This window comes from Callionymus lyra, chromosome 2 (genome assembly GCF_982586985.1).
Source record: "Callionymus lyra chromosome 2, fCalLyr1.hap1.1, whole genome shotgun sequence".
Classification (NCBI taxonomy): domain Eukaryota; kingdom Metazoa; phylum Chordata; class Actinopteri; order Syngnathiformes; family Callionymidae; genus Callionymus; species Callionymus lyra.
In genome coordinates, this window is record NC_141819.1 from 6,031,087 (window position 1) to 6,057,634 (window position 26,548).

General features: G+C 41.6%; 4 protein-coding genes across 4 annotated transcripts in view; 3 read left to right on the forward strand and 1 right to left on the reverse strand.

The window, feature by feature from the left end:
• Nucleotides 1-26,548, forward strand: part of LOC148085161 (NLR family CARD domain-containing protein 3-like) — a gene marked incomplete at its 5' end in the record, with an annotated part of 350,040 nt that overhangs the window by 171,340 nt on the left and 152,152 nt on the right. The gene's annotated exons all lie outside the window — the stretch shown is intronic.
• The window catches only part of LOC148085164 (protein NLRC3-like), a 145,721-nt gene that overhangs the window by 89,295 nt on the left and 29,878 nt on the right, over nt 1-26,548 (forward strand). The window lies entirely within an intron of this gene.
• Nucleotides 1-26,548, forward strand: part of LOC148085167 (NLR family CARD domain-containing protein 3-like) — a 181,026-nt gene that overhangs the window by 43,043 nt on the left and 111,435 nt on the right. The window lies entirely within an intron of this gene.
• LOC148085168 (uncharacterized) lies at nt 4,881-8,284 on the reverse strand. Its single transcript, XM_087783309.1, has 2 exons — nt 8,084-8,284; nt 4,881-7,354 (listed from the first exon to the last, which is right to left on the reverse strand). Exons 1-2 carry the CDS (start codon nt 8,244-8,246, stop codon nt 6,243-6,245), a joined length of 1,275 nt encoding a protein of 424 aa, XP_087639435.1. The 5' UTR covers nt 8,247-8,284; the 3' UTR covers nt 4,881-6,242.

Genomic DNA, 26,548 nt, shown 5'->3' on the forward strand with positions numbered 1-26,548 from the left:
GGTCCACAATGTACCCCAGAAACTTGACTGTGGGGGCATGGAACACACATTTCTCCGCCTTTACAAAGAGTTGGTGCGCCAACAACCTCTGGAGAACCCTCTTAACATGAGACACATGCTCCAGATAGGACTTAGAAAAAATCAAAATGTCATCCAAATACACATAGACAAAATGTTCACGCATCTCCCTGAGGACATCATTGACCAACGCCTGGAAAACTGCGGGAGCATTCGAAAGTCCAAAAGGCATGACCAGATATTCGTAGTGCCCCCGTGAAGTGTTGAACGCCGTTTTCCACTCATCTCCCTCTCGTATGCGCACCAGATTATAGGCATTCCTAAGGTCCAACTTGGTAAAAAACGATGCACCCTGAAGTCGTTCAAATGCTGTGGAAATGAGAGGGAGTGGGTAGCGATTTTTAACGGTGATGCTATTTAGGCCCCTGTAATCAATGCAGGGTCTAAGCACCCCATCTTTCTTCCCCACAAAGAAAAACCCGGCTCCAGCTGGAGATGTCGAGGGACGAATGAAACCTGCAGCTAAAGCCTCATCAATATAGCCAGCCATAGCTGATGTTTCAGGTTGTGATAACGAATACAGGCGGCCCCTGGGGGGCGTAGTGCCTGGGAGGAGATCGATGGAACAATCATAAGGCCTATGCGGAGGAAGGGTGGAAGCTTTCCGTTTACTGAAGACCTCACTAAGTTCAACATACTCTGCCGGAACCCCACTGGGAAGCTTAGACACAGAAAACGAAGAGTCGGAGGAAGTCACGGGCTCAAGAGCCCCAAGAGTCAAGGGAACACTGGGGGTAGCAGCAGGAGGCCCCAGGCCCAAAGGTTGGAGTCGCACCAAGTCTGAGTCCCCCATGTGAGAAGCACAGTCTGGGCCCCAGCTCAGCACCTGCCCCGCCCTCCAATTGATGTGGGGGTTGTGTTCCTTGAGCCATGGGTGTCCCAGAATGAGGGGTAACTGAGGTGTATCAATAAGAAAAAACTTAATCGCTTCCGCGTGATTGCCAATGCGAATGCAAATCGGGCAGGTGACCTTCTCAACCCTACCCCTACCCAACGGTCGCCCATCCACTGCGGTGATTGCAAGTGGACAAGGAAGATCAAAAATCCGTAGATTGAGATTACGGGCCAGGGTTGAGTCCATAAAACTACCTGCTGCTCCTGAGTCAACAAATGCCGAAAAAGTGCGCCAGTCTCCATCCCAAAATAACTCAAAGGGCAAGTAAGTGTGATTATCCCCACAAGGGGAAATATTAAGACTCGGCGAGACCTCCCCACGGTCTGCAGAGTCTACTCGTTTTCCCTGCATACCGGGTTTTTGCATTGAGGGGCACTGGCGAATGAAGTGACCTCCCCTGCCACAGTATAGACAAGCTCCAATGCTCATACGTCTCTGTCTCTCCGCAGAGGTAAGCCGTGTGCGTCCTATCTGCATGGGTTCATGATCATCATTGCTAAGGGGCCCCTTAGGCAAGTTAGTTGTTTCACAAGAGATGCTGGACTCCTCAGACATAGGGAGGGGGTTCCCCTGTTTTCTCTCCCTGTTGCGCTCACAAATTCTGTTGTCAATTCTAATGGCCAATGATATTAAATCCTCAAGTGAATCGGGAACCTCACGGGAAGCTAGCTCATCCTTAACCCTCTCAGATTAGGCATTACCAAAAGTGGTCACTAGAGCCTCACTGTTCCAACCTGACTCCGTAGCTAAACTTCGGAATGGAATTGAAAATTCTGCAACGCTTGAAGAACCCTGACGTAACCTAAGGAGGCGTTTGGCAGCTTCGTGGCCACTTACATCATGGTCGAACACCTGCCTCATCTCTGCAAAGGTGTCTGTTAATCCCACAAGGCTGTAGCCCATGCAAGGGCCTTGTCTGAAAGAAGGGATTTTACATATGCGACCCGGGCTCGGTCTGTGCTAGGGTCGTAACTCAAACACTAAACTGCATTGGGTTATAAATCCCTTACACCTCCCTGGATGCCCGTCATAGCGGGCTGGGGTTGCCAGCTTGGTCTCCTGGACTACAAAAGGGTCATGGGGTGGAACTGGAGGTGCTTGGGCGAGGGTTGGCCCAGGTGGCTGTAAACGGGTGACAGTATCTCCCGCAGCATGCAGTCCTGCGAGGCCTGTTGCTCCACAATGGCGCATAGCGTTTGATCGTGTGAGCCCAATAGAGCTCCTTGAGCCGAAATTGCCTGTCTATGGACCTCTAAACTGTCCCAAGCAGCACTAGTGGGGCCCGCTGTGCCCTCCATTGGGCTGCTCATTCTGTAACACTCGGCGTGGGGGGAAAGGAGGTTTGGGGCACAGGTGCGGACCCAGGGGTGTCTTAAAGTTAAAGTATGTATCGATTGTTTCACCACCTATTTGTGTGAAAGCAGTACGCACTCTAATCAATTCTCTGTTTCTGAAATTAATTACGTTGGCGACAAGCGATGACTTTGAGGTCTGGGTGTCAGTTGGTCAAGTCAAGAGGAATTTGGACAATGTTTTCACGATCTAGGGTTATTCTGGTGCCAGTGCTTCCTATAAATGATTCTACGTGACCTTGAGGTCTCCCTTTTTTAGAAGGGTCTATAAATTCAAGCTCGGGTCCGGTGGGCAACCATCGTTTTGGTCTGTGGGTTTTGTAGAATATTTCATCACTTAGTTGTGTCAGCAATTTGGGGGAAGATGCAAAAGTTAGAGCAAACAATACAACAGAAAAGATTATTGCAAACATAATTCCCAAACAGCCTATTAGTTTCTTGTCTCTGGTCCACACCGGTCTTCCTGTGGGGAATAGGGCATCCATAATTGCTGTCGCAGTGCCTAGACGATCCGTCTATCAGAACACTGTTGTTGAATCAAAGAAGAGATGGAAAGATTTCTACCCATTTGGAGTAAGCATCAATTATTATCAGACAATATGCAAATTGGTTTACAGGGTTTAACTGTATAAAGTCCATGCGTGGAATGGTTCTGTAAATGGTCCTCTAGGGGTACGTCTGTGATCTTGAGGATTGTTTTTGATGTATAAAAATGAATTTGCTAAAAAAAATCTTTGACAAAATATTGAAACCCATGTGCATGATAAATTTAGTGAATAATATCTTTCCCCGTGGTTGTCTCAATGCCCCTTGTCTCCCACTGTTTTGTATAAACATGCAGATTGTTGTAAGCATATCGGCTGTCAGTATAAATAGCAACAGCAGCGTCCTTGAAATGGCGGCAGGCTTGAGTAAGAGCAATAATTTCAGCCGTCTGGGCAGAAAGCTTAGAAGGGAGAAATGGCTTCAGAAAAGATGGAGGGTTAGTCACCAAAGCTTTGAGGAAGACGGGAAAGTGAGTTTTAGTGCCCTGAAATGTAAATATGTTCAACAGTTAAATATGAAATACTTTCATTTTACTTTATTTTTGTGTCATTTAAGTCAAATTAAAGTGTTGAATGACACAAAACACAACAATTGACTACATTTTAAAACATATTTTCTAAAGTTTTACTGAGACAAAAAGCTGAGCCCTCACCTTCACACACACACAAACACATTATGTCTTAATTTTTTTAAATTTGAATAAGATAAAATTGTGTCACTGCTACAACCTGCTACTGTGTGTGTGTAAGAATGAAAGAATCCCCCCCGCCTCTGTTTCACTCTCTCCATGAAGTCAAAACATACTGATGATTTGAACTCTCTGCTAACTTCAAGGTTTATTCATATAAAACACATGACAAACTTTAACTGACATCCACAGATCTAAGATGTTTGGAATACACAACTCATGACACACACACACACTCTTAAGTTATTTAAGAAATGCTTTTATTGTTAAGATTATTTCACTCGTTCTCTCTCTTTATTCTCTCTTCTTCCTCTTCCATTTCTTCTCTCTCTTCACTCTCTTTTCTACATTCTCTCCATCTTTCTCTTCACTTCCTCTGTTCTTTAATTGGTCAGTTAAAAAAAACAACAAAAAAAAACAGTTTAAAACTGAGATGACACTTCAAATGCGTCTAAATGGATACAAAACAATATATTCATAGATCAAAAATGAATGTCATAAAAACGTTTGACAAAATAATATAATCATTTTAATAAATGTAAACAATAAATATATCATTTCATATCACTTTGGCTAATAGATGTGAGTTATTTATTGTAAATGTCGACATAAAAGGTGAATTTCTCACGTTATTTATTTCATAAATTCAATGCATAAAGGGCGAATTTTTCAAGTAAACTGTTTGTTAATTAGTTAAAAGTAGTTTTAATGGTATTAGTTGTTTATTTTCTCTTAAAACATATTTATTGATAGCTCCAGCTATTCTGCATTTTTTTGCTCTGTCATGACAGCTGTCTGAGAAATTTTCCTGTTTTATTTGTCATTTTTATGGCAACTAGATTGGGACAAAGATATATCGTGGAACACAATCCTGGGAATCAGCGATCCATGTGCGCATGTGTGTTGCATTCAAAATACCAACTAAATGCATTTTATGAAACTATTAACCACAGGCTAAATAATTGTGTCATGTTTTGACTGATTTTACACTCGTAGAAAACGTCCTGCTGTTTTACAGTAAATGTAAACAGACTCCATTTGTTTTCCTATTTATCTTATATAAATTCAATGTTTTGAGACTCAATGAGACAATACATTTTTAGCTATATAAATAAAAAATGTTTTTTACATTTACTCTCAAACATCAGGACGTTTTCTACGAGTTGAAACATGACACAATCTATCCGTCAATCAATTATTTAGCCTGTGATAAACTGGGAGCTTCCAAAATAAACCACAGTTTTGCAGGACAAACATTTTTATTACGACATCACACAAACAAACAACTCACGTCATGTTTCCCTCTGAACGTCAACGCACATGTTGGCCAACAAAAACCTTCCCTGGAACGTATAATAAATATCTTCCTTTAACCAGTAGAATGTACGGACATGATTCATTATTTTTCCTCATATCTTTCACAAAATCGATGCTTTGAGACTCGAAGAAACACTGTGTCACTGGCTATATAAATAAAGTTGTATATTTTGAATGCAAATTGATCACGGATTTCCCAGATCATGTTCCACGATATATTTTTGTCCCAATCTAGTTGCCGTGAAAACATGGCGAAATGCGATTGCGCATGCGCTCCCGGATCATGCAGAGTTTTAAGCATTGGGGAAATGTGAGTTCTTCTACTAGAGCTGCTCAGAATATTGAAAAAGATGATCCAGGTTAATTCAAAAGACTTTTTTCCTCTCTCTTCTCCTCTTTTAATAAATATTCATTGATACTGGGAGTTATGTTTTAATGCTGGGATGTCATTTTTTTTATGATTATTGTTGTTCTTCAAACTCTTATTTATTTGTTGTCTATAATTTTCTTTCTTCAGCAAAGCTGCATTTACCTAAACATCTAAAATGTTGACTTCTGCAATGTTGCTGTGTATAAATAGTGGCTGAGGACGCCAGGGTTTTGTGGGCGTATCCACCCAGGGAAGCTGAGACCACCAGGAGGAGAGGTTAGCAGAAACAAAGCATGAGAGGGTCTTTTCCAGTTCTTGGTTGTCTCTCTCCGTTTGGCCATTGGTTTGGAAGGATGTATAAATGGATCGAAAACTTTAAACAATCAAAACCCAACCTCAGTTGTCTCAGCTGTTTCATTAAACTTAACACAAAGACACAGAGGTTAACATAAGATTTTGCCAAGACAATAATAGTATGTTACTTTCAATTCAATGTCAGGATAAAATATAAAAAATTCAAAATAGGTTTCAAAATTTGTTGTGTTGTTCGTGCTGATATATAAAATTATAGGCATCATATTTATACAGTATTCGATTTTTCAGAGTCTCTTCAGTAGATCAACACCTCTTTATTTACTGATCCACCACAACTTTAAAATGTGTGATTCATACAGAACACTTTACAGATCCTTGAATCTTTTAGTCATTTATAGAAGTTGTTGACACACAGTTGTTGAGATCCAGTCTTTCCTGGTCCAACCTGAGCAGAAGGTTTGATGAGGTTGAGGAAATGAAAGTCAAACCACTTCTCTCAAGTTAAGTTGATTTATTAACAAAAAGATTACAAGTTGGGTTGAATGTGCAGATGAAGAGCTTTTGGCTCACAGATGCCATGTTCAACTAAATCTGTATTATCTTAAGTGTCTTCATAGTGACAAGATAAGAACATTTCAAAATCACACACATGAAAAAACAAAAAAAATAATCACCCAAGGTTTACTCAGTGTGAATTCTCACATGTTTTTTTAAGTTACCATTTTGTGCGAAACACTTTCCACACCGAGAACAGATGAAAGGTTTTTCTCCAGTGTGAATTCTCTTGTGGGTCTTCCAGCTAGATATTTGTGTAAAACCCTTTCCACACCGAGAACAGATAAAAGGTTTTTCTCCAGTGTGAATTCTCTTGTGTCTCTTCCAGCTAGATATCTCTGTAAAACACTTTCCGCACCTAGAACAGATGAAAGGTTTTTCTCCAGTGTGAATTTTCTTGTGTCTCTTCCAGCTAGATATTTGTGTAAAACACTTTCCACACTGAGAACAGATGAAAGGTTTTTCTCCAGTGTGAACTCTCATGTGGTTCTTCAGTGAACATTCATGTTTAAAACATTTTCCACACTGAGAACAGTTGAAAGGTTTTTCTCCAGTGTGAATTCTCATGTGTCTCTTCAAGTGAGATATCCTTGTAAAACACTTTCCACACTGAGAACAGATGAAAGGTTTTTCACCAGTGTGAATTATCATGTGTTTTTTTAGGTAACAATTATGTGTAAAACACTTTCCACACTGAGAACAGATGAAAGGTTTTTTTCCAGTGTGAATTCTCATGTGTATCTTAAGATCTTTTCTCTTTTCAAAACATTTCAAACAAACTGAACAAGTTAAACGTCCACGGCAGGATTTCATGTGTCGAGTCAGTCCAGACTTTGAAGAACATTTCATTCCACATCCAGAGCAGATCAGTGATTTGTTATCATCAAGTTTCTTCTCACTGACATGAACTTGTGGATTCTCCACAGAGGGTGAACTTGACCGAGTGTTATTGGTTTCTCTCCAGTCATCATTACAAGTGTCAGAACACAGCGATCTCTGGTGGTCAGAGTGTGGAGGTGCATCCAAGGAGCTGGTTGGTTCTGGTTCTCCACAGTTGTCTCCATCAGATTCTGGTTCCTTGTGTTGATTTAAACTCATTATTTTATCATATTTACTCTTCATCACGACAGTGAGGGAGGACTGAGTGTCTGCTTTTCCTTCTTGTGCTTTATATATTTCTTCAGAGCTGCACTCCTGCTTAACATCATCTTCTTTATTCACCAGCAGCTGCTGAACATCTGTGGAGACGCATTCAAGCCACTGAACAATCAAACTATGATGATCTAGTCGACATGGAAAACACTCTTATATTAGGTCTGCACGATTTTCAATCACAATTTATTTTGCTGAGAATTGAGATCACGGTTCACTCAAGATTTTTTTTCCCAATTTAAATATTTATTGAACAAAAAACAATGTTTGTTTCTTATCTACACAACCTTTGCATAATTTAAACAATAATCCTCTTTGAACAATATTTATGTGTAACATGTGTAAAGGTGATGAGAGAGGTAGATGTTTCTCAAAATGTTATCCACAATTGATGACAAAACACAACATTTCCAATGACAGTCTCAACTCACAACTGTTCACGCTCAACTGCTCTTGTTTTCTTCACCGCGATCACTTGTTGAGGTGCTTGTGAGGGAGCGCTTGTTTTCATGCAGGTGACGTCCCGGATCAAAAAATCGCTACAATTTTTTTAAATAATTTTTTCAATAATCCTCGTCACTTGGAAATGAGATCGTGTACAAGTAGGAATCGATATCGCGATTTATCACCAATTAATCGTGCAGCCCTATCTCATATGATTCGATATGATGTTAAACAAGGCACCAAATATTTTACACACATAGAAAAGTGAAGGTAAAAGTTGATGGTTAAATAATGGAATAATATGGGTGTAAATGAGCAGTTTGGCGGAGGTCTGCACTTTCTTGATGGATACTGATGGATTCTGTACGAACCTGGTTTCTTGGTCACCATCTCCAGCAGGGTTCTGTCTCTTTCTATCTCTCGTTCATAGCAGAGAAGTTTGGAGAGAAAACTTGGCAGCAGATGATCGTCGACAGCAGTTATCAGCCGCTGCTTGAAGGAATCTTTCAAGCTTGAAAGTCTGTCCATGTTCATCCAACGTGTGATCCACGAACAAAAGAAACTTCTACTGGTCAGAGAAGAAAATGGAGAAAAGGGTGGAGTCAGACAAAATAACAGTTTGACACACGCATGCGCACTGGCCTCTCTAACTCTAACCAGGCAGAGACAATCGAACTCTGTTCAGATCGAATTACAGTTTTCACAAACTATCGATGTTTTTATTAACATAACTTTATACATAATTGTTACATAACTAAATGAAAGTGAAACAGTGTTTTTGCAGTATTAAGTGTCTGAGAATGACATGTGTTGTCTGTGCCAGGCCTTGACTCCTCTGAGTAAATGAAACAAATCATGTTTCGCTCTGGTTTAGCCGTAGTTCCCACCTATGAACGTGCCTTGTTATCAAGGTTTGATGAGTCTCCTTCAGTGGGAAAAATCTCTACGTCTTCAAGTCGTATTTCCTCCCTCTCTTTGCAAAGATTGTTTGCCAATTGTTGAAGAAATGATCATAAATGCTCCTGTCTGTGAATATTTAAATGTGAAAATATATATCTGGGTTAATTTATAATGATTATAATTAAAGTGTGTGAGTCTGTCATTAATGGTGTGAGTGTTTTCCGTCTATATTTCTTTAAATTTTCTTTAACCATAAATTTTCTAGTGACGTTTCAGGTTATCTGGTGAGAGACTTCGCTTGTTTTGACTGAATAAAATGTCTTCGTTGTAATAACCTTGAAGAACCGTCTTACGTTCGGGCTTAGAGGGAAATGAGTTAGCAACATCAGAATCTGTAAAACAATTGTTCAGTGTTAGCGACATCCATATTTAAAAATATATTTATTTTCTCTCAGCTTATATCTCTATTTTATGTGAGGAAATCATTTCTGATTCAGTCGAGATCTTTATGCCCAGATATATAAATTCTTCTACAACCTTTTATTTGTGACACTTTTAACTCTAGCATTTATTTGCATTAAATGAAATGGATGATGTTCTCGTTTGGCAAACTTAATATTCTAATATCTCCAAATGATTTAATTAATTATAATCTAATATTGACTCTTAAATGTGATATGAATGATGTTGTCACGGGTGGACCTTGTTCGCAGGGTGATTGTCAATGATGAGCGGAGGAGGTGGAGGCTCGGCTGGCGCACTGAGAGGACTGGTTGAGACGGGCTTCAGGAGAGAGACGTGGAAGGTGGGATGGACCTTGAGCGACGGAGGGAGCTTGAGGCGCATGGCAGTGGGATTAATGATCCTTTCGATCTCGAACGGCCCCACGAACCTAGGAGCCAGCTTGCGTGATTCCATTGGAAGGGGAAGGTCCCGGGTGGATAGCCAGACCTTCTGGCCAGGTGAGTACCTCGGGGCTGGCACACGGTGCTTGTCAGCGAGGCGTTGATTTCTTGTAGCGGTGCGGGATAAGGCCGCCCTGGTCTGGTGCCAGACAGATCGACAACGTCGTAGGTGGGCCCGAACTGAGGGAACCGCTGCCTCCCTCTCCTGAGAGGGGAAGAGAGGTGGTTGATAACCATACGCTGCCATGAATGGTGACCTCCCAGTGGCAGATGAAGTTAGGGAGTTGTGAGAATACTCCACCCAGGGGATGTGCTGGCACCAGGAGGCCGGGTGACGAGCCGACACGCAGCGTAGAGCTGATTCCAGGTCCTGGTTAGCCCGTTCCGTCTGGCCGTTGCTCTGCGGATGGTACCCCGACGAAAGGCTAGCCTTAGCCCCCAGGGATCTACAGAAAGCTCTCCATACCTGCGAGGAGAACTGGGGTCCCCGATCCGAGACAATGTCTACCGGGATACCATGGAGTCTAAAAACATGTAGGACCAGCAGGTCCGCTGTCTCCAAGGCTGACGGTAACTTTATCAGGGGGATAAAGTGAACCATCTTGGAAAAGCGGTCCACTACTGTCAGGATTACTGTCCTACCCATGGAAGGAGGGAGACCGGTGACGAAATCCACAGAGATGTGCGACCAGGGGCGACTCGGCACAGGTAAGGGTCGAAGGAGTCCAGCGGGGGGGCGACGGGAGGACTTTCCGCGAGCACACATACATGCAGCCACAAACTCCAGGACGTCGCGTGCCATCTCCGGCCACCAGAATCTCTGCCTGAGAAAAGAGAGTGTCCTTGAAACGCCCGGGTGACACGCTACCTTGTGGGTGTGCCCCCACTGAAGAACCTGGGCACGAGCTGGCTGCGGAACAAACAGTCTATCAGGCGGTCCAAAGCTAGGTCCTGGGTCACTCTCCTGGGCCTCCTGAACAACCCTCTCTATATCCCAGCTGGCCGCCCTGATAAAACACCGCTTTGGAAGGATGGTCTCCTCTGCCAGACCCTCCTGGGAAGGAGCAAACTGACGGGATAAGGCATCAGGCTTAACGTTCTTACCTCCCGGGCGATACGTCAGGGAAAAGTCGAAACGACCCAAAAACAGGGCCCAACGGGCCTGGCGGGAGTTCAGGCGCCTGGCCTGCTGTAGGTAGAGTAAGTTCCGATGATCCGTTAAAACCAGAAAGGGTACCTCTGAGCCTTCCAGCCAATGCCTCCACTCCTGAAGTGCCGCTACCACCGCCAGGAGCTCCCGGTTGCCAATGTCATAATTCTGCTCCGCTGGGGACAGCTTCCGGGAATAGAAAGCACAGGGATGCACCTTATTGTCCCTGGCGCACCTCTGGGACAGCACTGCCCCTATGCCGGTGTCCGAAGCGTCCACCTCCACGATGAACTGACGGGCTTGGTCGGGGTGTCGTAGGATAGGCGCGGAGGAGAACAGCGAGCGCAGCCGGTTGAAGGAGTCGTCCGCCTTGGAGGACCAGGTGAAAGCACTCTTGGTGGAGGTAAGCTGGGTTAATGGAGCGGCAACCTGGCTATAACCCAGGATGAACCTGCGATAAACATTAGCGAAACCCAAGAATCGCTGCAATTCCTTTCGGCTAACAGGCACCGGCCATTGAGCAACTGCCTCCACCTTCATGGGATCTGGCCGCAGCTGACCCTGCCCTAGAATAAAACCCAAAAAACTCACTGTGGGGACTCCGAACTCGCACTTCTCTGCCTTGACAAACAGTCTGTTCTCTAATAATCGTTGGAGTACGCGGCGGACGTGGCTGACGTGTTCCTCAGGAGAACTGGAAAAGATCAGAATGTCGTCAAGATAAACGTACACAAAATCACTCAAGAAGTCCCCTAAGACCTCATTGATAAGTCTCTGGAACACCGCTGGCGCATTGGTCAGGCCAAACGGCATGACCAGGTACTCGAAGTGTCCTAAGGGGGTCTTAAAAGCCGTCTTCCACTCATCTCCCTCTCTAACACGGACCAAGTGATAAGCACTTCTAAGATCCAGTTTAGTGAATATCATGGCCTTGTTCAGAGGATCAAACGACGGGTCTATGAGTGGGAGGGGATACCGATTCTTAACGGTTATGCTGTTTAATCCCCGGTAGTCTATACAAGGTCTCAGGGACTTGTCCTTCTTACTAACAAAAAAGAACCCTGCACCAAGAGGCGAAGAAGAGGGGCGAATTAAACCGGCGGTCAGTGACTCCCCGATATAAGTGTCGAGGGCCTGGCGCTCCGGGCGAGAAACCTTATACAGTCGACTACAGGGAAGAGGAGAACCAGGAAGTAGGTCGATGGCGCAGTCATAGGGACGGTGCGGTGGTAGGGATAGCGCCCTCTCTTTGCTAAAAACCTCACCCAAACTGTGATACTCCGGAGGAACGGAGGAAAGGGTCAGGAGGGGGAGAGATGGGAAGTGGAGGACGAGAGGAAGTAGGTGCAGAACGGAGACACTGTGAATGACAATGCGGGCTCCAACCAAGTACCGTGGAGTTCACCCAATCAAAGTGAGGGTTAAGGATACGAAGCCAGGGGAGACCGAGAACAATAGGAGAAGAGGGAGAAGAAATCAGAAGAAAACAAATTAACTCAGAGTGGTTACCCGAAATCGTGAGGGAAAGGGGAGTAGTCTGGTCAGTAACGTCGAGTAGTGGTCGGCCATCTATGGCGCAGACCGGGCGGGGAACGTCTAGTTTAACCAGGGGAAGGTTGAGGGAAAGGGCGAAGTCTCGGTCAATAAAATTGTCGTCAGCGCCAGAGTCGATTAGTACAGTTTCCGCCGTCGAAGTCAAGTCAACCGTCAAAAGACCAGGTAGGGTGATCCGGTGAGTCGGGTCATGCGACGAACGAGTGTCTCCCACCCGAGCACTAACCTTAGGTCGACTGGGGCAGACACGTAGTCGATGACCAGGCTCGCCGCAGTACAGACACAGTCCCTTCGTGAGCCTGTGGGAGCGCTGTTCCGGAGACAAACGTGTCCGACCCAGCTGCATCGGCTCATCGGGTGGCGGCGTTGGAGTCTCAGGAGTCAACAGAGGAGCAGGTTGGTCAAAAAGAGGAAAAGAAGGAGAGAAAACGTCCCTGCCACGTTCCCTGCGGCGCTCCCTCAACCTATTATCAATCCTGATGGCTAGGCTGATAAGAGCCTCCAACCCCTCTGGTTCCTCCCGTGTGGAGAGTTGATCCCTGACTGCGCTACCTAACCCCTGGGTAAACGCGGTGATCAGTGCAGGTTCATTCCAACCACTCTCAGCAGCTAAAATTCGGAAATCTACCGAGTAATGCCCCACAGACTCCTCGCCCTGTCGTAACCTGAGTAGTTTGCGAGAGGACACCGCGGGAGAGCGATGTGGTAGGTCAAAAACCCGGCGCATCTCGTCAGAGAAACAATCAAAATTAGCTAGAGCCGGGGAGTTAGACTCCCACAGGGAAGTAGCCCAGTCCGCTGCTCTACCCCGGAGGAGGTTTATTAGATAAGCGATCTGAGCGCGACCCGCAGAAAACGATGAGGGCTGCTGGCTAAAAACTAACTGAACTTGGAGCAAAAAACGTGAACAACCACCCACTTCTCCACTATAATATCCCGGCGTGGGTATCGTGGATTCGCGTAGAACCTGCAGTCTCTCAGGTTGAGCAGGAGCAGAGACAGTCGGCGTGCGTACAGCGGCTGCAGCGGCTGCAACTTTTAATATTCCAAGCGGTCGGAAGGGACCGAAACAAAAAACAAATCAGGAACTCGGGACGAAGGCAGGACGCGGCTGGAGATCGGGATCTCAGATCCGGAACTAAAACAAAAGAGGAAAAAAACTCACGTGAGCAAAACAAGGCACTGACAACGTCAGGGGTCTTCAGGAAAAAGTTCATAGGGAACACGAGCAAAGAGAATCTACGAATGCCAACCTAGTCTGGAAACTCAATTCTCTGGCGAGTTCTTCAGGTCCGCGACGCTCCTTTTCTGTGGGAAGAACCCGCCATTCAATCACCCCCAGCCGCGCACCTGCCAGCGTCTGTCAAGACAAAAACAAAGACACGAACCAAAACAGGAAACCGACTTCAAAATAAAACAGGAAATCACCAAAACATGACAGATGTGACATTATCAGCACACAAAGATATTCTAAGCTCAGTTGTATCATTGTCAATCCTCTTAGATTTGGTTTTGAAAGAGCTTTGCTAAAGTAAAAGTTTCAATGGATAATATCAATTCTGCAGCGCATATGGATGTTTATTTAGTTATGTTTTTATTGTTAGCATTTCTGTTGTTGGATTTCTGTACCAAAGTTTAACCTAACAATAAAACACTTCAAATATACATAAAATAAAATAAAATGTATCAAAGATTTTAATAATAACTATTTATTGATTTATTTTCTGTCTTGGATTTTGCGATCCTTTATTTATTTTTTTTTAAAGATCTTTTTATTTATTTTCAGATATTAAAGACATACATTTTGAAACACACACACAAAATAAGTAAAATAAAAGGTATAATACAAAAACAAAGAAAGATCCCACCCTCCACCCCCGTAGAAAACCACCCCACGGTCTTAGAAATCCAGACCCCCACCCACCTCTTAACAATCAGGGCTTGACAAAGACAGATGAATAAAATATAACAATGGTGAAAACATTCTTGTATATACATACACATAAAACGAATCAACTCAAAAGGGAACAATGATGCATATTAGTGTACAGTGATACAAACAGACAAAAAAAAAAAAACAAAAAAAAAAAACAATACTCAATACATATGGTGGTAAAAATAAAAATAGAACCCAAACTGTTAATGTCTTATATAAGGTTCAGCTCTTTAACATGCTGCATGAAAGGGGACCAGGTTTCGTGAAACTTCACCAGACAATTTGACCGACTGTATTTTATTTTCTCTAACTGCAACATAGAGAGAAGTTACTGAATCCAACTCTTAAATGATGGTCGTCTGACTTCCGCTGCAGAAGAACAAGTCTGCGTGCCATCAGTGAGGAAAATGCAATTGCGTTTGCATGTGCCGTTGATACAGAGAGGTCAGGTGGAGGTACTCCAAATATACACATGTGTGGAGAAGGTGTTATTGCTTTTTTACACATGTAAGAAATACATTCAAATATTCTATTCCAGAAGCTTTTGAGTGATGGACAATGCCAGAACATATGACCCAAAGTAGCTGGTCTGTGAGAACATCTTAAACAATGTGGACTGACGTCTGGGTAGATTTTAGCAAGTCTCTCATTTGAATAATGCAAACGATGTAACACTTTAAATTGTATGAGACGTTGCTTTATGCAGTAAGATGACGAATGGATACACTCTAAGCTACGCTGCCAGAAACTTGCAGATCATTTAATGTTTAAATCTTGTTCCCAGGCTTAGTTTTATCCCATGACAGAGGTTTGACATTTTGCATTATCCTATATATTTTGGAAATATTACCTTTTATGTGCGGATTTAAGGAAAGAATATCATTGCATGTGTTGTTGGATTGCACAAGTGGAAATTTAAGATATTTATTGGCAAAACTCCTGACTTGGAGATATCTGAAGAAACTACTTTTATGAAGATTGTGTTTTTGTTGTAGATACTAAAATTTTAGAAAATGATTATTTTAAGTCTTTTAGAAATACCAGTCCACTACTGTGCCAGACCTGGAAACCAGTGTCCATCTCGGATGGGGGGAAAAGATGGTTATTCAATAAGGGAGAGAATGTACTTAAATCTTTTAAATTAAAATGTTTCCGAAATTGATTCCAAATCTTTATAGAATCTTTAACAACAGGGTTGGAGATCTGGTGTTGGCCTATTGGAAATGTAGCACTTAGCAGAGAAAAGGCATTATTATTATTTATTTCCAAATTAGCCCAAAGTGGACTTCGTTTTTCCCACCATGCACCAACCCAAAATGCAAATTTGCACACATTTGCTGCCCAGTAGTAGAACATAAAGTTAGGAAGACCAAGTCCTCCCTCCAATTTTGGAATTTCCAGAAAACATTTTTTCATTCTTGGCACAGATCGGTTCCATATAGATGCAGAATTAAACTGTCAAGTTCCTTAAAAACAGATTTGGGTAAATAATAAGGAATCATTTGAAAGAAATAGAGGAAACGGGGAAGAACAGTCATCTTTATAGTGTTCACCCTTCCTGCTAATGAGATTGGTAAGTGGCTCCACCTTAAAAGGTCATTTTTGGTTCAAAAAGAGTTTTGAAGTGATTGTGGAAGAAATCTTGGTATACATGTGTAATCTTTAAACCCAAGTAGGTAAATTTGTTTTTTAACTGAAAGGGGAAGATATTAAAGTCGATTGGTTTTGCCAGATCATTGATTGGAAATAAAGCACTTTTTGAAAAATGTAATTTGTAACCTGAAATGTGACCAAATATTTTTAATATTTCAATAACTCCAGGTATTGAAACAACTGGATTAGACAAATAGAGCAAAAGGTCATCAGCATATAGTGAACATTTATGAATTTCCTTGTTCCTCAACACTCCAAAGATTTCCTTCTCTTTCCTTAGGGCCAGAGCCAGTGGTTCAATAGCTAAATCAAAAAGAAAAGGTGAGAGACAACAACCCGACTTGTTCCTCTGTAAAGTTTAAAATACGTTGATGTTATTGAGTTAGTGTGTACTGCGGCCACTGGTGTGGAATATATTATTTTGATCCAAGATATGAAGTTCGAACCAAAACCAAATTTTCCCAACACTTTAAATAAGTATTCCCACTCCACCCGATCAAATGCTTTTTCAGCGTCAAGTGAGATAACAACTTCTGGCATTTCAGTGGAATGGGAATTATATAAAATATTAAGTAAACGTCGCATGTTAAAGAAAGATTGCCTACCTGGCACAAAACCAGTCTGTTCCGGGTGTATTATTTTGGTCACTGTTTCCAGACGACGAGGCAGAACTTTAGTGAACATTTTATAGTCACAGCAGAGAAGGCTTATGGGCCGGTAAGGTAAGGTAAGGTAAGGTAAGGTAAGGTAAAGTAAGGTAAGGTAAGGTAAGGTAAAGTAAGGTAAGGTAAGGTAAGGTAAGGTAAGGTACGAGCCACATTCTCGCGGGTCTTTTCCTTTTTTAGGTATAACTGTAATAGTTGCCTGATTCATTGTTGGTGGTAGTTTTAAAGTTATAAGTGTTTTTTCAAATAATTTACTTAAAATAGGTGAACGTTTATTTGAAAACATTTTATAAAATTCAGTGGGCAATCCATCTGGACCAGGTGCTTTATGGCTAGAGTGATTTCCTCTGTTGTTATTCTGGAGTCTATAACAGATTGTTCTTGTTTATTAATTTGGGGAATTTGCATATTTTCTAAAAAGTCCTCAATCTCCAATGATGTTGCAGAAGTCTCAGAGGTATAAAGGTCACTATAAAATTTTCTGAACTGGTCATTAATAGTTTGTGGATGTACAGATGTCAAAACCTCAGCTGTATTAATTTCAGAAATGACACGATTTGCTGCCTTTTGTTTGATTTGGTGTGATAGTAGTCGACCCACTTTGTCGCTGTGTTCATAGTAGGTTTGTTTTGTTTTCAGGAGGAGTCTCTCAATTTGGACAGTGGTTAAATTATTGTATTCGGCTTGTAATAATTGTCTTTCATTGAATAAGGATGGATTAGGCTGAGATGCACATTTTTTATCTAATTGTAATCATTTCCGCTGTATCTCATTGAGGCGTTTAGTTCTTTCTTTCTTGACATTTGCTGAAAAATAAATAATTTAACTTAAATAAGCTTTGAGTGCCTCCCAGATTGAAGTGTAGGACATTCCGGGAGTGATATTGATGTCAAGAAAGAAATCAATTTGATCCGAGAGAAAATGTTGAAAGTTTTTGCTTGACAATAAGAGCGGGTCAAGACGCCATGTGCGTTGAACTGGTGCACTGTCTGGAAATGCTATGTCCAGTTGAACTGGTGCACTGTCTGGAAATGCTATGTCCAGTTGAACTGGTGCATGATCGGAAATAACAATACTGTGGTATTGGCATTTTGTTACACACGGCAAAATTCTGTTGTCTATCAGAAAAAAGTCTATCCTCGAAAACGATTGGTGGACATGTGAAAAAAAAGAATATTGTTTGGTAGTGAGGTTTAATTTCCTCCAGGGGTCAGTAAGTGCATAAGATTGTTTAATGAGATTTACTGTGTTTGCTGATTTTGATAAATTACTTTGAAGTTTAGTGGAGGATCTAACGTTGGCTCAGGCACGAGATTAAAGTCACCTCCTAAAATGATGTTATATTTGTTAGGATCTGGAATAGTTGCTATTAGTCTAGAGAAGAAGTGAGGATGAGTTAGGGCCATAAACATTAACTAGTGCCGCCTCAGTTCCAGACAATCTACCCACGACTATGACATATCTTCCCTTGTTATCCGATATGAAATTGTTTAGTTGAAAACAGACTCCTTTTCTAATAAGTATGGCAGCTCCTCTTGACCTATCCCCATAATTAGAGTGATAAATATGTTCTATCCATCCATCTATCTCTCCACCTAATGACTTCAGGTGTGTAAGAACTTTGTTACGCTTGATAGGATGGTTCACTCCTTTTACGTTCCAGCCTATAAAACGTGTTGAACCTAAAGACAGTGGATTGTGACTCATATTTTAGCATGGGTGTAAATACACTTGTGACTGTATGGAGTAAACATAAACAAACAAAAACAACAACAACAAATAATGCCCTTGAACAACAGAGAACAACCCCCCACACACACGTGCCAATCTTCTCCAAAAAATAAAGGAGAGATCGCACCCCCTACCATAAAAGGTTTCCGCACTAACATGCTCAGGAAAGCTAAAGTTGGCCCCACAGAACTTAACTTAATACAATTAAGGCACACTTCAATAATAGTAATATTTATCATAAACGTCTAATGACAATAAGAACGACTCACATGATTGGTATTTAAATAAACAGCATCAACAAGGATAAACGAGAACATCAAAATAACATTAACTTGTATTAAACGTGTAGAAAAAGTTGAATCAGTTATAATGTTGTTAAATCACTGTGTCTCACTGGAATGTCTTCACACGTCACACGCGTCACTTGTCTCCACTGATGTTTTTGTTGACATACTCGCGCCTCTGCAGCGGAGTGAAAGGACTTCTCCACATTCTTGTACGTGATTCTGAAGCGGGCAGGATAAGCAAATCCGAACCGAACCCCGTCCACTCCACGAAGCCGACTCCTGACGTCATTGAACGCCGCGCGTGCTTTGGCAACACTTGTCGGGTCAGGAAACACTGAGATACTGACTCCGTCCACACTGATGCGTTGTTTGATCCGAGCGAGTCTCAGGATGTTTGCACAGTCCTGGAAGTAGTGAACGCGGGCTATGATCGTGTTCGACCGGCGTCCCTCTGTAGATCCAGGCGGGGAGAGACGGTTCTGTCCAGGAGCGTCCTTCAGATCAAAGGCTGCAGAAGGACACAGACTCGGTGTTGCATTCACGGGTCTCCGGGATTCCGACGATCCTTACGTTGTTTCTCCGCGACCTCGCCTCCAAATCCTCGCATTTATTGTGAAGTTGGTCCACGACACCCGCGAGCCGCTTCACCTCCTTCTTCAGTGTAACAACATCATCCGTGCACGTTGACAAACTTTCTTCCACATCCTTCATCGTAGCTTTCATGGCGGAGAGTTCAGAGTTGAGCGTCGACCTGTATTCTTTGAGCTCCGCTCTCGCTGCAACAATATCCGCTCGAATCACCGCCATCTCGCTCTCCAACACTGCGCCAACTTCTGTTTGAAGAATTTCAACTAAATCCTTGCGCACCGAAGATAGTAGTTCCATCTTGAGCGACTCGATGACCGCTAATTTAAATCAAAGGCGAAGGCCTCGTGGCTTGAGTCGCTGTTTGCCTACCTTTGCTTGATTTACCAGCCATTTCGTAGTTTCGGTTTTTAGGCATATGGTTTAGAAAAGGTAAAATTCGAATGTTTTCCAAAAAGTGCGCTGAAAAAAATTACTTTTATATAGTCGTTCTGTGGAGCTCCAAAAAACACGTCTACTCCATTGCTATGCTCAACAGCGCCCCCCCAGTTGATTTTTTTAAAGTAGAAAATTTAAAAAAAGTTGAAGTTGATGAAACTCGTCTCTTTCACAGGCTGATCTACTGTCGACTGTCAGAGAGAAGTTGTTCACTTCTGTCCTCAGTCCTCAGCTCTCCGTCCTCTAGTCTGACTCTACTGGACCTGAGTAACAACAAGCTGCAGGATCCAGGAGTGGAGCTGCTGTCTGCTGGACTGAAGAGTCCACACTGTCACCTGGAGACTCTCAGGTCAGAACATCATCTTTTCTTGGTTCTGATACGTTTCTAAAAGTGTTTCTCCTTCATTTCAGTCTGTCATGGTGTCAGATCTCAGAGAGAGGTTGTTCTTCTCTGGCCTCAGCTCTGACATTGAACCCATCCCACCTGAGAGAACTGGACCTGAGCAGGAACCATTTAGGAGGACCAGGACTGGAGATGTTAAAGACTCACAGTTACAGTATCAAGTGAAGCTCTGATTCCAAATCTTCAAGTCCTTCAGCTCAAAACTCTTCAGGAGCTTCAACATCAACATTGTTTCAGTTTGACTGTCAGTGGAGAACAAAGAAATATTTCTGTCAAATATTTGAAATCAGACGTGAGTTTGATCATCAACTCACAATGTTGAGTCACTTTAAACATCATTTCACACATGAATCACTTCATATTGAATCATGTGTTCACTTGAACATCTTCATCACAACTAGACTAGACTCATGTTAGCTACATGCTAGTTTAGCTGCTGACTTCATCTTCAAATCTGACATTCAAGATGATTCTGGGATGTTTCAGTCACATGGTTCTTCTCTCAAGTTCTCAGAAGAATGTTGACAGAACATTGACTCGTCTCAGTTTGGATCAGTATATGATCGTCAAGACAACGTTCTTCCACCATCATCACCTCATGTCTCTTCTTCTCTCAGTCTTCACTCTCACTGGACTCACACACAGCAGCGCCTCCTACTGTCCAACGACAACAGGAACTTGATGGAGGATCAGGATTATCTGGATCATCCTGACAGATTTGAAAAGCTGCGACTGGAGGTGGAGAGGAAGTGAGACTATCAGAGTGACTCTCAGAAGAAACACAAGAAAATATGTTATAAGTAAAATGTTTCCTAATATACCTGCTGGATTTGTTTCACGTTTGTTTGTGACTTTTATGATCTTTCTCTAGTTAAACCTCTTTTACTCTGAAAGTCAGTGGTTTAATGGTTATTTTTTCAAACTGTACTTCTCAACAGAAGCTAAACATGATCGTGACAGATTGACTTCATCTCATCTGTCGCCTAGAAATGATGTCATCAGAGGAACAGAGCGAGAGAAACAGGAATTAAAAAAGATCAACAAATTCAATCCTCTAGTCAAACAGCTTCAAAACATACAGTTCTTTGCACAATATTCTCAAAATCACACTATATTATATTTTATAAACTGGTCATTTATGTTATAATCGACAAGTGAATCTACACTTTGACAAATGTATCGTGAGACAATCTTGATCCAGTTTAGAGAGTTTTTCTTCCTTCATTAACTGCAAATGAAAGTGTGTTAAAGTAACAGTTGAATGTATTCAACATTATTTACTCAATCATGTAATAGTAGGTCAAATAAAACTATTACAACAGTTCTGGAATCATGAGATGTTTTAAGTCTTTTGTTGTCACACGTCTGTAGAAATAATTCACGCAAAATTCAAACTCATGTTCTACTCGCCCTCATGTCGACTAAGGGTTGGGATTATTTTGAGAGTAATGTGTTCTTTTTAGAGTTATAGACAAAAATGTTTGTTCATTTTAATGTAGCAACTGGAGCTCAGTTGTCTTTGTCTTCATCTTCGTCCAAAAAGACACATGAAAACATCCAAATACTGTACCTCCAAACTGCTCATCTGTAACTTTTGGATTGAAGCTCCACGTGAGAAGAAACGATCATAAAAACACTTAAATGCATATATATTTTAAATGTGTTTGTAGTGAAAGATCTCAGTCTCTCAGTGTAAATCTTCTGCACTGAAATTTTCAATGTGTTTGATGAGGAAACACTAGCTGGAGCTGAGCCTGAGAACTTCAATAAATATATTTAATATTTAAACATTTAACAATAAACACGTACTTGGATCAAACCTCATATCATTTTTAAACGGAGGCGCCACCTACTGAGCATTAAACATGATGACACTGTTAGTGAAGCTTCATCTCACCATCACTAGTTTTGGATGACCAGCATGTCAGAGTAAGAAGAACACGCCGTACAACAGTGGTGCTTATTGAAGCCTCTAATATATAACAGGATTGAAAATAATTAGTTTTCCATTTTTACGGCTCCATTATTACAAACAACAAGTATTTACTTCCTGTGATGTGTTCAAGAGTTGGATTGTAAAACATTGACTGTAATCTACAGTTGCACCACTAGATGGAGCCATTGTCAATAAATAAACACACGAGTCACTCTATCATCACCTGTCGTGGTTCACTCCATCCCTGCAGCGAGGAAAACTTATCTTAGTCCTTGCAGAATTATTGACAGGACAGTGAAATATCTTAAACCACCACTAGAGGGAGCGATTTTCTCTCAGATTACAATTAGCAGCATTTTAGTCTTTCTTTATCCTTTAACAGACACATCGTCCTTTGTGTTGACATCAGGGGTGTCACACCCTGAAGATGACATGTATTGGTGAATCATATAATACTTATATAATAGTTTATTATTTGTTTACTTTGAGCACTTTATATAGACCTGATGTTTTATTTGTTTTTCATTATTCAGAAGAAACAAAAGCAACATTCTTTCCTGCTGGAGGAAACTGAAGGCAACACTTGAGACTCAAAAACAGCAGAATGTAGTTATAAAAGTGATTCACACGACACAACAATAATCATTAAATGTTGTTGTTTTTTTATCAAAGTCGCTTGATAATCTTGACAAAATTGCAACATATTCCATACGTTTCAAAGCGAAGGTGCGTCCGTTTCTCTTCCAGATCAGCTGTGCAGAGAAAAGTTGTTCTGGACATGTTAAGTCCTAAATGAAAGCAGCTTTGACTGTACAAAAAAAAAAGAAGAAGAAATAAGGACTCGTAGAGAGACTCCACACATGGTGAGACCATAATGTTCAGGGTCGGAGTCTCTCTGCACAACTTCTGGTCTGAGTGATTTGAAACACAGGGGCTCAGTAGCAGAGGTGTGTGTGTTAGTGACATAGTGGGGGGGCAGCACAGAACATATACAATGGACAGGCCAAGCACACAACATGATTCCTTCCTGAGACATTGGTGTGTGTACAGTAACGATGGTCAAGATGATGTGAAGGCGTTTTGGCATCAAGTGTATCACAGGGTGTGAGGTTGCTCTGGATCCTGCATGTTTCTAACACAGGGGACGATGCGTGAGGACAAATATCAGAAGGACCTTCACGATCCCCCGTCCAGAGGGACCACTACAATCTAGTTTTCCCCACCACGACATGACACGGACCCACATAGAGGCTTTTGAGAATCACTTGTATTCAATACAGTGTGTATGTACACCACTCTTCACATGGATCAATATCATGAAGCTGCTACAGGAACGTCCGAGCCCGAGATGTGATCCACCTCAACACTTCCAGACTCCGTCTCTGTCTGCTACATGACCAGAAAGATATGCCCCGACTGGAGTGCTACTTGTTCATACCTACTGTACGTCAAAACAAAAGGGGGGGAACCGTGAACGCCTCATTCTGAACAGCCGGTGATTAGTTAAGTGTCCAGTTTTTAGTCGAACACAAAAACTTCCTTCAGTAAAATGTATTTCCTGGAATCACAAACCTATGAACAAAACACATAAAAGGTTTTTTCTTTTCAAAATCAAGTGAAGCCTAAAACTCTTCATAGTTTTGAAGAAATTAATACAACTTATATACATATTCCCTTTATAATGAATCTTCATGAACTGGATTTCTTGAAAGGACCTGTGACCATATCATACAATCATTTGTTTTCCATTCGTCTGGAAGCACAAAACAATACGTGGACAACAACCTGGAATAGACTGTGACACTCGTAGCGACTTTCTTTTTGTGCACATACATGTGAGGACTGGAAATAACTTCTGTTTGCTCTTTGTGTTCATCAGAATAATGTACACGTGAGATCAAAGTCAAACATCTTCCTCAATACTCTCGGTGGGTACGAAAAGATCCAAACAGTGAAGGGATACAACAGTTTCTCATCTCAGAAAAGGTTTTCAGTCGCCCTCATGTCAAACACCATAGTTCATATCTATATGTATTTATATAACTTTGTCGGCCGTCACTACGCCGATTGTGTGGCTGGACTGCTTTGGTAGAGCTGGGCAGAGCTGCCTCTCCAGGCCTCCAGAGTTCTCCAACATCTCCTGGATGAGAGGAGTTATGGAGCCGAGGATTTCCATCTTGAGCTCCTGCAGACAGAAGGAAACAACAAAACTCTTCCTCGCTTGTCTCTGTGTGTCCATCATAATACATGAATACACCTTTTTAAAACTAAAAAATAAACATTTACCCTTGTTTTACACTGGCAAACAAACAACATTCTTTCTATTATGGCTTTTAAGCTTCTAAGGAAGATAAAACTGACCTAAAAAAGTCTTTATCTCTAACAGTAGAGGGAGCCAGAAACAAACATGTTCAGCCTTCTGTAGCGTGCCAGTGATATTAGATCTATTGATGTGTCGATGAAGCTTCATGAAGCAGGGTCATATTTTTCACAGATCAGTCCCTCCCGGAGGAGTGGGACCCCCACTGCTGAACCGGGTTTATACTTCGGGGTCTCAGTTTACAGAGCAAAGAGTGACATCTAGTGGACTCAGGAAATAATGACACTGTTTCATGAAGCTTCATCAACACATCCCTATATTAATTTAAAGTAAAAAAAAGATTTTATTTAATGTTTCTTTTGAGAGGATCTCTAGTTTCATTGTTCAGACCGACCCAAACACAAGATGAACCCTTTATTTTTACAATCGTGGTTCTACAAATGCTGTTACGCCCTCTACAGGCTGTCGCTATGGATGACGTCTCGAGCCTCAGCCTCGTCGCTGAGAAAGATGGACGAACTCGCCAGCAGGGGGCAGTAGGTTGTCTCTGTAGAAGGCCACATTACACACCTGGGATGGGTCGAGCAGCACCGGTCCTTCGGCGCATGCATCAGGTTCGGAGAGCGAGTACTCGTAGCGTTGCATTGCTCGGTGCAACTGTGTTAAAAAGGAAGCAGATCTGACATGAAACAGCTCCGTCAAAATAGTTGTTCAATCAAACAGAAAGAAAGAAAAAATGAAATCAGCAAAGAAAAGAAAATATCTGCTTTGTGGGGTTTTTATGAACTTTCTTTCAGCAAATAAGGTATTTCATTTAAGTAACCTAGTGTTTACATTTAATCTTGTACATTTTGTTTTGCATAATTTAAATGTTTTATTTTCAGATGATGGACAATTTAACTCATTTATGAATGTTTATTTTGGATTGATGGAATGATTGACAGCTGTGTTTCTCATGTTCCCGTGATTGAGTGACATGGGGCGGCGAATTGAGTGAGACCAGGACTGTGTCGCAAATTGTTCACTTCTGCACTTACACTTAATATTTTAAGTGCACAAGTGTGTCCCAATTATCAGTGTGTGAAAATCTAGTCCACAATCTGCACTGAATTGGGAAAGTTGAGTGTGGATCGATGGACACTTTCCACCCTCAACGACCTCCATCTTAGTGACGTAGATGAAGCTAAACTGAAGCTAAACTGAAGCTAAACTGAAGCTAAACTGAAGCTAAACTGAAGCTACGTCACTGACGACCGTTTTCAGAGCAGATACCGACGTAAATGTCACACAACACAACAACAGTAATAACACAATGAAACACAACTTGTTTCAATTGTATAAAAGTGTTGTCAAGTGTCAGTGATAGTGTTTCAAAGACTGGTTTCAGTCAGTGTTAAAAAGTAATAGAAGAAGAAGCTGTCGAGTCATTTCCTGTAAGTGTGTAGCAGCAGAGTTTTATTCGAGACAGTACTACCGTGGCCAAATTTGAGCACTGGCCAAGTACATATGTAACCCAGCCGTTTATTTGGTGTTTTATGTTTCAATTATTTTCACTGGAATAATATAATTCAACCCAGTTGTTATTTTTGTGTTTTATTACTTTTCGATGTTTGTATCGCATTAAGACACTGTCGCTTTAAGACGGTCATTGTTTTACTTGTGTTCCACTGATGAGACTCAGGTGTTGAGATGCTTCAGCGGCTCAGAGACTGAGACACGTGTCATCGCTCCTGCATTGCAATTAAAACACTCGCTTGTCACTCCTAGGTGAGCCTAAACAATACGTTTATATTATTGTTCATATTGCTGTTTATAATTCTGTGTATAAATGAACGTTGTATCGAAGCAACTATTTACGTTTATGTGTATGAAGCTTGAACATTGTTTTGTAACTTCATGCAAGTGTACATTTTCTCAACTGTATTTTATATTATACTGTTTCACTTTGTTTGAAAGTGAGTTGAACTTTATATTTTGTTATCGCGTGGTGTTGAGATGCTTCAGCGGCTCAGAGACTGAGACACGTGTCATCGCTCCTGCATTTCTATTGAAACACTCGCTTGTCAGTCCTAGAACTTCACTGTTCTTTGCTGGTTCCTGATTGTCACCGAAGGAGGACGAGTAAACATCTGTTCCACAAAGACTTCCAGGACAAACTAGAGTATTTCAGGATTGATACTCACTCTATGCACTTTTATTTTGCTCGTCAGCACAACAAACAGACAATATTATTTTTCGTTTGAAGACAATACATTTTCCAGCCAAGGAGGCTATTTTGTTTTTGTTTGGTTATTGAATACTTAGTGAAAGTATATTTTGTTTATATTTTTATAATAGTTTAGAGTAGGAGACAATATAATATAAATATTTATT

What these genes read in the sequence shown, in the direction of transcription:
- LOC148085168 (XM_087783309.1), bottom strand. Translation starts at nt 8,246, where the DNA reads ATGAACATGGACAGACTTTCAAGCTTGAAAGATTCCTTCAAGCAGCGG. An exon ending in GATGGTGACCAAGAAACCAG is followed by an intron (nt 7,355 to 8,083) that starts GTTCGTACAGAA and finishes GCGTCTCCACAG; the next exon opens with ATGTTCAGCAGCTGCTGGTG.